Source organism: Nicotiana sylvestris, chromosome 1, assembly GCF_000393655.2.
Source record: "Nicotiana sylvestris chromosome 1, ASM39365v2, whole genome shotgun sequence".
Classification (NCBI taxonomy): Eukaryota; Viridiplantae; Streptophyta; class Magnoliopsida; order Solanales; family Solanaceae; genus Nicotiana; species Nicotiana sylvestris.
In genome coordinates, this window is record NC_091057.1 from 64,974,772 (window position 1) to 64,991,255 (window position 16,484).

Below are 16,484 nucleotides of genomic sequence, written 5' to 3' on the forward strand. Positions count from 1 at the left end.
CCTTTTGGGACTATTTTGTAACGATTTATAATCAAAGCATAAGCAAGAAAGAGCATAAAACTCGTTAAAATCTCTACTTATCAGTGATCAGCGAAGGGAAGTAGTGGCCCTTGATTAGCTTAGGTGATCTAATGAACATCTCTTCATGGATGAGTCGGGCCACATCAAAATCACTATGGGACATGAAACAGTGGATTGCGGACGCCCTTGGTAGATTGACATCTGTCGTGTTGCTGGATGGCAACAATCGACTGTTGATAATGGTGAGCCAACACTTAGCCTCCCAATTCAGACAGTGGGAGTTAAGTGTAATTCTGGGTATGATCCATAGGCGTTCTCCGTCCGGCACACGGATAATATCAAGAAGAGTTCCCCATAAGGCCCGTGTACCGCTGAAAGTACGATAAGGATCAACTTCTCCCCTGAACACTGACAGCCTGTATACCCTGCGGATGGTGTCGAGGGATGCATTTACCGGGGTATTGCACACCGTCACAACCCCATTCTCATGTTCTGTCAAGTTCGCATAGAAGTCCCTTACTAGCTGAACATTAGCCTCCTCCGGTAACTCGAAGAAGATGTCCAAGCTCATTAAAAATATTGGGGCATTCCACTTCCAAAGCCGTTCGATCAATGTGCACCTCATGTTGTAACTTCTTAGCTGCTTTCTGGTTGTACCTATCCTCCGCTGATTTGGATACAAACCGAGTGCTATCGAACTGAGGTGCACTGGCTTCGCTCCTAGCTCGTGAGGAGCCTCCCGGTCCACTAGCGGAGGGCCTGGTGTTTTGTCTCTTCCTGGAAGAACTCATTTTACCTGTCATACAATGAAACGCCTATTAGTGAGTGCGTGAAGTGTGTGACTATGGGTGGTTACTCAGACTTCACCACAACCATGTCACATTATCTCCTTATAACTCCATTGGGGTAGTTCCCCAAACACCTTGTGGGCAAGACAAATATCTTCCTATACACAGCCCATGTGACTCTAGCAAAACTTCCCCAAATCAAATATGCTACTACACCCACACACCCCACACTTTCTTCATTCAATCAACCACCAACAACACCGTTCCACCACATTAAATAAACATCCCCTTTACCAATCATGGTCAAAAATAAAATTTAAATAGAAAAACAAGGAGAAACTACAAAAATCTACCAACAATTACAACACCATATCAACATAAAACTACATAAGCTACAACACAATATAACACAAAACCAGAGAAAAGAGAGAGGAGAGGTAAGTACATACCTTAGTTGAAGAATGGGTGAGAGGAATGGAGGTGGGGGATATTAGTATGAGTGAAGAAGAAGGATAAGAGGAAGGGATTTAGGGGTTAGGGTTGTGAAGAGAGGGAGATGAAGAATTAAAATGAGGGGGAGGGGGTGTCAGTTGTTTTGATATTTGGGGGAGGGTTTTTTTGTTATAATAGGGGGTTATTAAATTAAAAGAAGAGGAAAAGAATAAGAAAAATGGAAAAGAAAAAAAAAATACCTGGTACCCCCACGGTCGACCGCGGTACACCACGGCCGCGGTGGGTTTAAAAATTTGAGGCAGAATGTTTATGCCTCACCACGGTTTACCGCGGGCCACCGCGATTGCGGTGGGATGTAAAATCTGAGGCAGAATGTTTGCCTTCCACCGCGGTTTACCACGGTCGCGGTGCTGGCATTGTTTTTTTTATGAAGTTACATGAACACAGTAACAACAACACTCATGGGTTGCCTCCCACACAACGCCTGATTTAGCGTCGCGGCACGACGCACGCATTTGATCATCACTCCTCATTCGCGTACTGCGGCTCTTCCAAAGTGATTACCACTCTATCCCCTTTTCTTAAGCCATTCCAAAGTAATGTTTCAACCTTTGCCCATTTACTATGAACTTATTTTTCCCATCTTCTGATTCAATCTCGACAGCTCCACTTAAGAACATTTGCACCACTCTGAAGGGTCCTGACCATCGGGACTTTAACTTACCCGGAAACAATCTCAATCTCGAGTTGTATAACAACACAAGATCTCCGGGTTTTAAGTTTCGATCCAAGATGTGCTTATCATGCATTAATTTCATCCTTTTCTTATAATCTAGCACTCTCAAAAGCCTGGAACCTGAATTCCTCGAGCTTATGTAATCTAGTGACTCTGTTAGTACATGCTGTCTCCATGTCTAAGTTAAACTACCACAATGCCCAAAGTGCTTTATGCTCTAGCTCAACTGGGAGGTGGCATGCCTTGCCAAACACCAACTTGTACGGTGACATACCAATTGGGGTTTTGAAGGCTATGCGCTATGCCCACAATGCATCATCCAGCTTATTTGCCCAGTCAGTCCTTGTTGCATTCACTATTTTTGTGAGGACACTTTTAATCTCCCTGTTGGACACTTCAACTTGCCTGTTTGATTGTGGGTGGTATGGGCTGGTCACTTTATGACGAACTCCATATTTTTCCAACAGCTGTGCGAATGCTCTATTGTAGAAATGGGTTCCGCCATCACTGAGTATAGCTCTTGGGGTACTAAAACGTGTGAAAATGTTCTTCTTTAGAAAGCCTATTACCCCTTTAGCATCATTGGTCGGGAGAGACACTACTTCGACCCACTTGGAGATGTAGTCAACTGCTACCAATATGTACTTGTTACCATACGAGCTGACAAATGGCCCCATGAAATCAATCCCCCACATGTCAAAAATCTCCACCTCTTGAATTGTGGTCATTGGCATCTCGTATCTACAAGATATGTTGCCAGTCCTTTGGCATTTATCGCAGTTTTTAACCCAAGCATGGGCATCCTTGAACAGAGTAGGCTAGTACAAGCCCGACTCTAACATCTTAGCTGCCGTCTGAATTCCTCCAAAATGTCCACCATATGGTGAAGCATGGCAAGCCTGCAAAATAGAATATTGATCTTTCTCGGGGATACACCACCGGATCATGTTATCTACACATATTTTAAACAATAGAGGTTCATCCCAATAATAATACCGACAATCACGAAAGCACTTTTTCTTTTGAATTGAGGAGAGTTCATAAGGTACAATACCACTTGCTAAATAACTGGCAATATCAGCATACCATGGTGCCTACTCCATTGTCATTGCTAGTAACTGTTCATCCGGGAATGTCTTTGTTATATCCTCAACCTCTACCTTCTTTTCATCTCCTTCCAACCTTGAGAGGTGGTCAACTACTTGGTTCTCTGTCCTTTTCTGTCACGTATCTCCAGATCAAATTCTTGTAACAGAAGAACCCAGTGAATCAAGCTTGGGTTTGACTCCTTCTTTTCAATCAGGTACCTAATTGCTGCATGATCAGTGTAAACAATAACTTTCGAGCCAATCAAGTATGACCTGAATTTGTCGAATGCAAAAACAACAGCTAACATATCCTTTTTTCGTCACGGTGTAATTAAGTTGTTCACCGCTTAGCGTTCTGCTTGCATAATAAATCGGGTGCATCAGCTTATCCTTTCGTTGCCCCAAGACTGCTCCTATGGCATAGACACTTGAGTTGCACATGAGCTCAAATGGTTGCTCCCAGTTGGGAGCAACAATGATGGATGCAGTCACCAATCTCTTCTTGAACTCCTCAAATGCCAACCTGCAATCATTAGAAAACACAAAGGGTTGATCCTTTTCAAGGAGATTGCATAATGGGTTAGCAATTTTGGAGAAATTTTTTATGAATCGCCTGTAGAACCCGGCGTGCCCAAGGAAACTTCTCACCGACTTGACTGAAGTAGGTGGTGGTAGCTTTTCAATCACGTCAACCTTAGCATAATCAACCTCAATTCCCTTACTGGACACTCGATGCCCCAGGACTATCCCTTCCTATACCATAAAATGGCACTTCTCCCAGTTCAGCACTAAATTTGTCTCCACACATCTTTTGAGCACTCTTCTTAAGTTGTGAAGACGGTCCTCGAATGAATCTCCCACCATGGAGAAATCATCCATAAAGACCTCCATAATATCCTCCACCATGTCTGTGAAAATGGCTAACATGCACCGTTGAAATGCCTCCGGTGCATTGCAAAGCCCAAAAGGCATTCTCCGAAAGGCGAATATGCCATATGGACAAGTGAAGGTTGTTTTCTCTCTATCTTCGAGGGCTATTGATATCTGATTGTACCCCGAATATCCATCCAAGAAACAAAAGTGCGATCGCCCGGCCAACCTGTCCAACATTTGGTCAATGAATGGTAGGGGGAAGTGGTCCTTCCGGGTGGTTGTGTTCAATTTTCGGTAATCCATGCATATCCGCCATCCCGTGAATGTATGAGTTGAGATCAACTCATTGTTCTCATTTTGTACAACAATCATTCCCCCCTTTTCCGGCACACATTGGACAGGGCTGACCCAATTGCTATCAGAGATGGGGAAGATGATTCCCGCATCTAACCATTTGATCACTTCCTTTTTCACTACCTTTTTCATGTTCGGGTTCAGCCTTCGTTGATGTTCTCTAGAAGGTTTGTGCCCTTCTTCCAAGAGAATCTTGTGTATACAGAAGGCTGGGCTGATACCCTTTATGTCTGCCATGGTCCAGCCAATGGCAGTCTTACTTTCCTGCAGTACCTGTAAGAGCAGTTCTACCTGCACATCTAGCAAACCGCATGATATAATGACAGGCAAAGTAGATTCAGGGCCTAAGAAAACGTACCTGAGGTGAGATGAGAGTGGTTTCAGCTCCAGCTTGGGTGGTTTCTCTACTGATGGCTTTGCTAGAGGTGTAGCTCTTTTTTCTAACTCAAGGGACTCGAACTGAGGTTCCCTTTTCTAGAATCCTTGGCCTTCAAGTGCCATGACCCACTCAGCTAACCATTCACCATCCATCTCTTCTAAATTTGTCAGGCATGCCTCCAATGGATCTTTAGCAGTCACATCATCTTCTTGCAGGATCACATCCACTGCCTCCACTAGGGAGCAATTAGCATATTCACTAGGTCTCCTTATGGATTGCTGAACGTTGAATTTGACTTCTTCATCGTTCAGTCTCATTTTTAATTCCCCAGTCTCACAATCAATCAGTGCTCTCCCAGTGACCAAAAATGGCCTACCTAAAATGATAGGTATCTCCTCATCTGCCTGACAGTCCAAAATAACAAAGTCTGCAGGGAACACGAACTTCCCCACTTGCACCAACACATCATCAAGAATCCCAGTTGGCCTTTTAACCATGCGGTCAGCTAGCTGCAGCAGCCTCGAAGTCGGTCTAGCTCTGCCAATGCCCAGTTTGGTGTATACAGCCAAAGGCATCAAATTTATGCTAGATCCCAAATCACATAATGCCTTTGCAAAGGCATAACTCCCAATCGTGCATGGAATAGTGAAGCTACCTAGGTCGGACATCTTTTGGGCCATCAGTCTTGTCACTACCGTGTTGTAGGTCTGCGCTAGAGTCACTGTGGATAAGTCCTGAAAATCAAACTTCCGTGACATGAGGTCCTTCATCATCTTCGCATAACCTGGCATCTCCCTCAAGGCATCCATCAAAGGAATATTCAATTGAATTTGACGCAGTATCTCCATGAGTTTCTTGTATTGATCTTCCTTCTTTTGTTTTACCAATATCTGAGGGAATGGTGCCGGTATCACCCTTTGTGCACTGCTTGCTGGCTTCTCTCTGTTGGGGTTTTGTGGCACAAGAGGCACCACCTGTTCTGCATCTTGTTCATTTACCTTAGCCTTACCCTTTTCATCTTGACCCTGTTCAACCACCACTTCAGTAAGGTCTGTTGGTTCATCTACCTCTAGCGGAATTGGAGTGGCTGGCGTAGTCTCTTTGCTGGCTTGTGCAACTTCCTGCTCTTTGTCTAAATCTCTCCCATTCCGGAGACTTACTGCCATCAGGTGATTTGGGTTTTGCTCTTTGGGGTAAATATTTGTGTCCGCTGGCAATGTTGCCTGGGGGCGGTTCTTTAAAGCCATAGACAGCTGCCCCAGCTGAGTTTGCTGCCAACTTTTCCTGCATTTTACCATTTGTCCCAATGAGTTGTTGAAGCATATCCCTGATCTCCACCATGTTGTTGTCTTGCTGCTGAAGAGGTGGTTGATATGTTAATTGTTGCTAATTTGCTGTGGATAGCCCTGTTGTCTCTGATATGGTACTGATACCATTTGGCCTTGAGGTTGCATACCCCCAGGCTGTGGCATGTTTGGTTTGTATTGCTGATTTTGTGCCCGTCTCCACTGCTGTCCTCCTTGCCCCTTGAATTTCACCTTCTCCACTCCATGAACACATATAATACTGATTAACACAAGGTGTACACAGTCCTCCATTTGTTGTGTCAACAATGTGCACCTGTGTTGTACCCATCTCATAAATCTTCTTTGTCAATATACTCATCTGAGTCATGAGTGTGGCCATGTTCTCTGCATGTGAATTATTTGGGTCAAGAGGAACTGAATGCACTATGGGTGCCAGTGTTGTACCTCTAGTCATCCACCCCGAATTCTGTGACATCTTGTCAAGAAGGACTTTGCACTCGGTGAATGTCTTACTCAAAAATGCACCTCCAGCTGAAGCATCCACATTTGCTTTTAGATTGTCAGCTAACCCCATGTAGAACCTCTGGCCGAGCATCTGGTCTGGAATGCCATGGTGAGGACACTTCACTAGCATCCCTTTAAATCTTTCCCAAGTTTCCTGCAAGGTCTCAGTCGGCTGCTGCTTGTACTGCAATATTTCATCAATCTGTCTTACAGTCTTGTTGGGCAGGTAGAACTTATTCAGGAACTGCTTGACTAATTCCCCCCAGGTGACAATGGAATTGATAGGGAGCGAATTTAGCCAAGTCTGAGCTTCCTCAGTCACAGAGAACGGGAACAGTAATAGCTTTCGGGTTCACATTCGGCTGCCTTTGGGTCATACAAATCGACAGAAAATTTTTCAAGTGTTGCTGAGGGTCTTCAATGTGTGCTTCGGAAAACAATCCTTTATTCTGCAGAAGATGCAGCATATTATTGGTTATCTGGATGGTCTCCGCTTGAATTGCTGGCACAACTATGGTAGTAGCCAGGTTGTCAGTTGTGGGTTGTGCCCAATCATAAGGTGCAGCTTCTGGCACAAGAGGTGCCACTACTCTGACGTTTGGGATAGCTGGCGGATCCCTAACATTTCTGTTGACGTTTTCTGCATCACCCATGCCAAATTCGAACTAGTGTGGTTGTTGTGATTGTTAGATTCTCTTGTTTGCACGGTTAAATGCCCTGGATGTTTTCTCGGGGTTTGAGAGTCCTTCTATCAGTTCTCCAGTCCTCGAAGAATTTCTAGGCATACACCTAAATTCCACAAGAGTTCAAACGTGAGAATTTCAATGAAAAGATTGTTTAACACCTTTGAAAATTGATTTACACTAATAATTCTAACACTACTTCTAAGTTGTAATAAATAACACCGTTAGGTCCCCGACAGCAGCGCCAAAATTTGGTCACGCCCAACTATGTCTTCTAAAAGACAAAGCGGTCACTGCAAATATAATCCGATTTTAAGTCCGGAGTTGAATCCTTAGGGAACTAACCTATCTATTACACTCTTCGACAATGTTATTATCAACTCAACCAATTTCTAGATGCAAGATTTTTGATCAATAAAGATTGGGTTTTTGTTTAACTACTTCAAATACTATTAAAACAACAATAAGCTAAAGCAAAAATAATTCAATAGTAAAAAGGTCTAGGGCAGTGATTTCCCCAATTGCTAGTTTAGGTCTTGACTCTTTCGCTATAATCTCGCCGTAATACTCTATGAGGATTAAGAGTTATGGGTTATTGTAATTATCTCTTGATCAACTATAATAATTTACTAGAGCATTCTCTCGAACTACTCTAGCTGACAATATGTGTGCAACTCAAAATTATCCCACCAAAGCTTTTGTTATCTCTAAACCACTTTTAAGTTCAAGTAATTAATCTCTTCAATTACCCAAAAGTGGTGTTGTTCAACAGCTGTCTAACCTAATATTCTTTCTCAAACAATATGAGGTAATTAAACACGATTAATCAAGGGCCCATTCAATTAATCACCATACAAAACATAGTTGCACAATCATATAATAATTCCGGCTCGATTATAATAAATTGAGTCAAAACTTCAACCAACAATTGGTTCCACCAACCCTAGATAATTGTTTAGCTACTCATAACAAAATAAGAGAAAACTACTAGATTGTTCATAATGTAAAATTGAATGAAATTAAAAGGAGATAGAAAAAACTCTAATGTTTGGTTGATCTTCTCACACTTGTTCTTCCTCCAAAAGTAGTCTAAAACCAGCTTAAAAACAATTTTGGGTGAGTTTCTAAAGCTTATAAGGGTTTTACAAAAGTTTCCCCGAAATTACACTTTGGTCCCCAAACTTCCAGCAGCATGAACAGTGCACCGCGGTCGCGGCAGACCGCGGTCGACCGCAGTGAGAGCTGACCTTTCTGCCTCACTTTTTTTTAATCTACCGCGGTTCACTGCGGTTCTACCGCGGTCACGGTGGACTTCTTGCCCATGCCATTTTCTACTTCTTCGTGCTCGGGTACTTCTCGAGTTGGCATTTTCTTCACATTATCGCCTCCAAAATACTCTATGTTGCTTCCTCACATATAATATTCCCTGCGAAACAAAAGGACACTATTTATCTCTGCGATGGTCATGGGCACTATGCTAAATGGTTTTCCACCAATTCCCTCCATCAAAGTTTTGGTGACCATGGCTAGCCTTGTGTGGATCCTTGCTTTCTTCATTGGAAACACTATCATCCCCAAGAAGCAAAACATGAAGATAAAGACCCTTCGATGAATATGCCCCAACGATGTAAGGGCGAACTCATCCGGATATGTACGGTAGGATTTGCTGTGACCATACCTCTCATACAAACAATCAAAGGGAATGTAGGACTCCTTCAAACATGTCAAGTCTGGATTCTTCTTTAGGCCCATCATTTTTAGAAAACCTCTACCCTTGCAATTTTCCCGCTTTATCAAACCCGGGGTCTCCCATGGTATACCAGCCAATCCTCCTATTTCCTCTAGCAGGGGTGTCATCTCAATCTCTCCGAAGAGAAACACAGACCTATCACAATCCCAGAACAGAGTAGCAGCTTCTGCGATTTTGTTGTTGGGTTAGACCTATAGGAGGGAAGGTAGATTTCCTAGGTATTTCCGGACAAGAGTCTGATCACTGGAATAAAGATCCTCCTACCAGCTTAGCAACCTTGGGTGGATATTTGTGACCATGCCGAATCTGGGGACTTCGTACCTCATATTTCTGCAAGACAAAAGGGTTAGGCCCTTACCCCCACCAGACTCGACTATTAAATACCAATAATTGGCATAAAAGCATTTAGTTATCCAAATAAATGCACAGAACGTGATAGTGTCGGTTTGGGTTTTTGGGAAACCCCGTGGACTTTGGACAAGGCTATCTTAAAGAGTCATTATGCGGACAACATAACTGACTCGGCTAAGTTTGACCATGATGCATGCACAGTTTAAACAGAGTAAGGTTTCTATGGGGTTTTAGACTGGTACCCTTGAGCGGACAACTCAAGAGGAAAGGCACGGAACCGTCGACTACACCGTTGATCGACTGGTTTTACCGCAAATACGCCTTCGCCGGATTTAAAAGGTGATAATATTGGCAGAGCGTAACTACTCATTATAAGCGTTGCTATGGTATTTGTTTGGCACGAGTGGAATATGATGCTGAAAACATGTTTATGCAATAATTAAAACAAGTTGTCACGTATTTGCACGTTCATAAAGTAATAATTACAATAATTTAAAATAGTAATAAAGGAGTGCAGTAAAGAAAAGCAGTGAAAGAAACAAGAGACAAGTTAGTTTTTGTAGTAGAAGAGGGAATTAAATGCTTAAGGGTATTAAACAAATAAGGCACATAAGAAATGTAAAGTTACAGTAATAGCTTGAAATGGTAGAAGCCTAAAAGATATCCCCAGCAGAGTCGCCACATTTTCGCGCCCCTCTTTTTCTAAAGCAAAAATCGAGTTTGTGACATTTGGGAGACAACTCGTTCCCTCTCGGGAATTGGGTTTGAATTGAAGAGTCACCACCTAATGATTTAAGTGCATTAGGACACTAAGGAATATTTAATTTGAATAACCAGAGATTGGGTAAGGGCTCAAAATTATCTCAAGGGGAAGGTGTTAGGCACCCCTCAAGATCCACTAGTGTGGTTCCCGGCCAAGCTATTGTTGTGACTTAAGTGTAAATAACACATTGGCAAATAAAAGCTTCAAATAAGAGGGAATTTTTCACGTAATAAACCAAAGTAAGAAAAAGGAACTAAAGATTTGATTTTTTTAAAAGAAATGGTTTAAAAAGATTTAAAAGAAAACAAAAGGGAAGGGGGGTGGTCACGCCCATCTATGTCTTCTAAAAGACAAAGGGGTCGCTGCAAATATAATCTGGTTTTAAGTCCGGAGTCGAATCCTCAGGGAACTAACCTATCTATTACACTCTTCGGCAATGTTATTATCAACTCAACCAATTTCTAGATGCAAGATTTTTGATCAATAAAGATTGGGTTTTTGTTTAACTACTTCAAATACTATTAAAAACAACAATAAGTTAAAGCAAAGATAATTCAATGGTAAAAAGGTCTAGGGCAATGATTTCCCCAATTGCTAGTTTAGGTCTTGACTCTTTCGCTATAATCTCGCCGTAATACTCTATGAGGATTAAGAGTTATGGGTTATTGTAATTATCTCTCGATCAACTATAATAATTTACTAGAGCATTCTCTCGAACTACTCTAGCTGACAATATGTGTGCAACTCTAAATTATCCCACCAAAGTTTTGTTATCTCTAAACCCACTTTTAAGTTCAAGTAATGAATCTCTTCAATTACCCAAATGTGGTGTTGTTCAACAGCTGTCTAACCTAATATTCTTTCTCAAACAATATGAGGTAATTAGACACGATTAATCAAGGGCCCATTCAATTAATCACCATATAAAACATAGTTGCACAATCATATAATAATTCCGGCTCGATTATAATAAATTGAGTCAAAACTTCAATCAACAATTGGTTCCATCAACCCTAGATAATTGTTTAGCTACTCATAACAAAATAATAGAAAAGTACTAGATTGTTCATAATGTAAAATTGCAAGAATTAAAAGGAGATAGAAAAAACTCTAATGTTTGGTTGATCTTCTCACACTTGTTCTTCCCCCAAAAGTAGTCTAAAACCAGCTTAAAAACAATTTTGGCGAGTTTTTAAAGCTTATAAGGGTTTTACAAAAGTTTCCCCGAAATTACACTTTGGTCCCCAAACTTCCAGCAGCATTAACAGTGCACTGCGGCCGCAGCAGACCGCGGTCGACCACAGTGAGAGCTGACCTTTCTGCCTCACTTTTTTTTAATCTACCTCGGTTCACTGCGGTTCCACCGCGGTCGCGGTGGACTTCTTGCCCAGGCCATTTTCTGCTTCTTCGTGCTCGGGTACTTCTTGAGTGGGCGTTTTCTTCACATTATCGCCTCCAAAACACTACATGTTGCTTCCTCATATATAATATTCCCTGCAAAACAAAAGAACACTATTTAGAGTATTTTGTTGGCAATTTACCTATAACACAACAACAAATCATGGTCATATTAAGGTGTAAATATCAACTATATAGCTTACTATTAGGGGGTCCTAGGTTTATTAATAATATGGATCACCCCACACAACACCCGGTAATCACTACTCAATGAGGGGCTACACGAGATGTTATCGCGTGGTCATCATATCCATATCTACCCTCCCACCCTGTTGAGGTATTAAAGCGCGAAATGGTCTCGTTTACTTATTGCATGCCATTACCCGCCCCAATCCTATCAGTACCGGAGGCATTTGGGACTACTAATCCTAAAGGGGAGGGATGTTGGGCTTATTTGTAGTTTCAAAAGGTAAAAATACTAAGGCAACAAACAAAACATATATGGCAAGTATGGGGAAGCATATAAACAAATGAAAAGGCTCAAACAGACCTCCTTTAATAAGAGAAAAGCAAGTAGTTAGCATGACTTGCACATACTGTTTAGGGTCTGATTAAACTTAAAGGATCGAGGCAGTCTGTTTTATTACATAGTTCAGATAATAAGCCCGAGTTAGGCCTGCCTACTGGTTGTAGCATATAAAATCTGATAAACTTTCACCCTATGGCTTGTCTAAGTGTTAGACGAAGACCCCTATAGGCATGATATCTACTGATTCCAGAAACAATGAAACAAACATGAATACATACTGATTTGAGAAAATCGTCTGTTATTAAAGAAATGTGAGTTTTAGCAAAAGAGCATGCGTTATTGTTACTGGTTTTAGACCTATAAGCGATTGAAACGATTCAGATTCGATTAAGGCTCCTATAGGCATGCTTTCTATGTGTTGTCAATTTTGGACACTCTTATAAACATAGTAAAAAAATGCAGAATCCTATAGGCATGACATCTAGATGCTGAATTTCGTTTAAAGCCTATGAACATGATATCTAACTGCAATTGATTATTTAAGAACTACAAACATGTTTTCCTGATGAAGAATGCATATGCAAGATTTAGAAAGAACCTATAGGCAGGATATCTACGTGAGGTGCAAAAATTCAGAAATTCATATAGGCAGGATATCTATATGCTATGCAGAAGTTCAGAAATAAACTATAGGCATGGTACCTACATGAGAATGCAAGATTCCTATAGACATGGTATCTATGCATGAGAATGCAGAAATTCTTATAGATATGGTACCTATATGAGAATGCAAGATTCCTATAGACATGGTATCTATATGAGAATGTAGAAATTCATAAACTCCTATAGGCAGGTTCTCTACCCCTTTTGCATACATAGTTACCCTCCCTCTTCACTGACCATCCCCGAGAGTTTTATTACAAAATTATTACAACCCAGAAAAGTAAAGTAAAGGAAAAATACATCAGAAATTAAAAAGTACAACCAATGGAGAGCCTGATTCAGACTTCCTGTCTGAAGTATGAAGTAAATCAATTCAAAGAGATCATATTTCAAAGCCTTTCTCATATTTGGGTGTGTCAGAGTTCCTTAAGAGTCTCATATGAACTCCGGGCAGTGCTTACACCCAAATGTATCACGGATTAAGCCATAGTGCAGAAGGGCCAGCCCTCAGGTGTCCAAGTTTAGAGGGAACTCAAGGTCCCAAGACAAGGCTCATAAGAGGGGGGTAGAACTTAGAGACTAGAGAGAGTGCAAGTGCATAATTCTGAAAGGGAAAAAGGGAAAGGGAAACAATACACATAGGGATATAGGGAATGAGGGGTTGCAAGAGCACAAGAAGAGCAGGATGATGGGCATACCCAGTAATGGAATATGCTGGCACACCCTCCAGCCTATTTAGAGGTTAAGACCCCTTTGGTTCAAAACTCAGTTCATCGGCAACAACTCATATTGCGATGCCCTAAGCTACCATTTACAAACACATAGGGGTAATGGGATAGGGAGCAAAGATTCACAACAGAAACAGGCAGTAGAACATAGGCATACTAAGCTAAATGTCGAACTCTATAGAAAACAATAAAGTAGACATGGATATAAAGACTGTAAGTAAACACATTGGGGTGATGGTGAAACTTAAATCAGGACATACCAGTTTCAAAGAAATAAGTAGAAAAAGTAGTAGTCTTGTAAAATCCAAAGTGCAAACAGGAAGACAAAATACTATAAGTGTGAGTTCAGAAGAGATTGTGAAATTGTGAAGTCTGAAGTGTGTGTTTGTGAAGAAAGGTCATGCCTTTTATAGTGTAGAAACCAAGTAGAAATAAGGTAAGAAAATAATTGAAGAGTTGATTGTCAATATTGTAAAAGTCTGCACATTATCGATGTATATAACATAAATAATATTTGCATAAATATCAAGTATAGTTTCTTGCCTTTGGAACCAAGAAGCTCCATCGATCATGATTGTGAATACTATTGACTTCTTCTAGTACTACAATTTTCTTATTCTAGTTCCAAGATTTATAATATGCTTGGTCGTGTGGTGTATTAAGATAAGAACAATATGGGTCCGAATTTGATCGACCACGACCTACAGTGAGCATGATAAATGACCGAGTACCTGCAAGTCGACGCCCAGAGAGATACGACCTTGTAGTAAAAGAAGAGACAATACGACCTCGGCAGTAGAATCAACCCATTAGGAGACCTAGAGAATATTACTTAGATAATTCTTCACTTGTCGTTCCCGCGTTTGGAAGAAATTCCTCAGTATATAAGAGGGTTGAAAGCCTTGTAAGAGGGGGGCACTTGACAAAACATACTAGCTTTGAATAAAAAGAAAATTGACAACTCTCTTCTCTCTATTATTATCATCCTAGAGTTTATTATCTTCAGCTACGATTTACCCCTTCATCTTTGATTGATTTGTCCAAAAAGAATTTAGCATCTTTTGAGTCAAACAATTTGGCGACGTTTGTGGGGATTTCCATAGCTGAAATCATAGTTCTCATCTAGGTTCTGGAAAGTGACGATTACTGTTCTTCAAACCTCATAAAAACCAACAATGGCAGAAAAAGAAGCGAGGTTGAAGATGATAGCAGATCTCTCAAACAATCTCCTGAACTCCCTCAACGAAGCCACAATCTCCTGAACTCCCTCAACGAAGCCGGTAGGGAAGACACTAAGAACACAACCCCAAGAGTTACACCGGAGGGGGAGATCTCAACTTCTCCACACGGGGATCTAACGGTCTTACACGAAAGGGGAGCTTCAACTTCCACGGTGGGGGAAGCACCACCAGCAGTCAAAAAGCTGCTAGAAGAATGGTTGACAAGTGCTCTGAGCAACATGCTCGAAAACCCCCCTCAAGGAGATGTCGAAAATTTACCGCCTACAGAAATCGCAACTACCACCAATGAGTCGAGCGCTACACGAACAGGTAACACCTGCACTATCGAGGATGCAGGTGACGATGCACTCATGGCCATCTTAAAGAAAATGGAAGAGATGGAAAACGAGAACAAAACACTCCGTGATCAAATGAAGGAGCATTAGGAAAGGGTTGACAAAATACCAGGCGCCCCCAAGCTATTACCAAAATGCGATGTGGGTCGATTCGTCGAACAGCCATACAACGAAGGGGCTGCTCTTCACCCTATACCAAAAACCTTCAAGATGCCGCCATACTTTAAAATATATGATGGTACCACGGACCCGGAGGATCATCTAATTCATTATGTTACTGCGGTAAAGGGCAACGATCTATCGAAAGAACAGGTACCATTTGTGCTGCTAAAAAAGTTCAAAGAAACCTTGACAGGGGGAGCATTGACATGGTACTCCCAGCTACCTGTGTGACCGATATCGACGTTCGAGGAGATGGCGGACAAATTCGCCACCGCTCATGCAGGGGCAAAGAAGGCTGAATCTAGGGTCAATGATATCTTCACCGTCAGACAAACGATGGGCGAGGGACTTCGGGATTCCTAGCCCGATTCAACAGAGTAAGGATGAGCCTACCAAATGTGTCAGAAGGGATGGCAGTAGTAGCCTTTCAAAATGGGTTAAACAGGAGCGGATCAAAAGCGACCAAAAAACTGCTCAGCAGACTCATGAAGTATCCCCCTACCACATGGAAAGAAATTCACAACACCTACTGTGCCGAGGTAAGGGCAGATAAGGACGACCTGAACGGGCCGCTTCAGCGATTAACATCAGTCCAAATTGAGATAAGGAGAGATCGACGTAACGACAGGCGAAGAGATCAACCACCACGCTTCAACCGAGAAAGGCATCAGCCCTACATTCGAACATCCAACGTGCCCCCTCCCCAACACATGGAAGCCTTGCCACGGCACACTGTGCCACTCGAAATGAAAGAGGTATGCCTCTACTACTATCTACTCATAATTTTTGTGTTTCCCCTTCAGTGATAGAGTACGCACTGGAAAAGCTGGGCACAAAGGTACAATGGCCGCAAAAAATGAAATCGGACCCAAGCACCAGGAGGTCCAACGTCCTCTGTGAATTCCACCAAGAAAGAGGACATAAGACCGAGGATTGCATAGGTCTACAACAAGAAGTAGTCAGGATGATGAACCAGGGGTATCTGAAAGAACTGCTGAGCGACAAGGGAATAGACAACTTCGCCCGAGGACGTGACCCATCTCAAGGACCTCCAAAGCCACCGTCGCTAGTACGTACCATATAGATGATCATCGGCGATGGTGACAACACGATCATCAACCATGTGAAGTTCACCACCACAGATAAACTCAAACAAACGGTCGCACACGAACGATATGATGATCTCGAAGACAGTATCATCTTCGATAAGTCGGATGCCGACGGTTTGTCTTTCCCTCACTATAATTCTTTGGTTATAACTTTACGCATCGCTGATACAGATGTGAAAAGAATCATGGTAGATGACGGAAGCGGCGTGTGTATTGTTCACCCGAGAGTCCTCATGCAAATGAGGCTCGAGGATAAAATAATACTGCAT

General features: G+C 42.0%; 1 protein-coding gene across 1 annotated transcript; it reads right to left on the bottom strand.

Moving 5' to 3' along the window:
- Positions 1–3,092: 3,092 nt before the first annotated feature.
- Positions 3,093–5,990, bottom strand: LOC138870762 (uncharacterized). The gene is made up of 8 exons (XM_070148599.1): positions 4,831–5,990; positions 4,672–4,732; positions 4,368–4,604; positions 3,948–4,130; positions 3,739–3,839; positions 3,526–3,609; positions 3,260–3,359; positions 3,093–3,218 (listed from the first exon to the last, which is right to left on the bottom strand). Exons 1-8 carry the CDS (start codon positions 5,988–5,990, stop codon positions 3,093–3,095), a joined length of 2,052 nt encoding a protein of 683 aa, XP_070004700.1.
- Between the last annotated feature and the right edge of the window lie 10,494 nt (positions 5,991–16,484).

Bases quoted from the DNA above. Each gene is read 5' to 3' on its own strand.
- LOC138870762 (XM_070148599.1), bottom strand. From the start codon at position 5,990: ATGGTAAAATGCAGGAAAAGTTGGCAGCAAACTCAGCTGGGGCAGCTG. The intron at 4,733-4,830 runs GTTAGCTGAGTG...CTACACCTCTAG, and splicing joins GAAGAGATGGATGGTGAATG to CAAAGCCATCAGTAGAGAAA. The intron at 4,605-4,671 runs GTACGTTTTCTT...CTAGATGTGCAG, and splicing joins CCACTCTCATCTCACCTCAG to GTAGAACTGCTCTTACAGGT.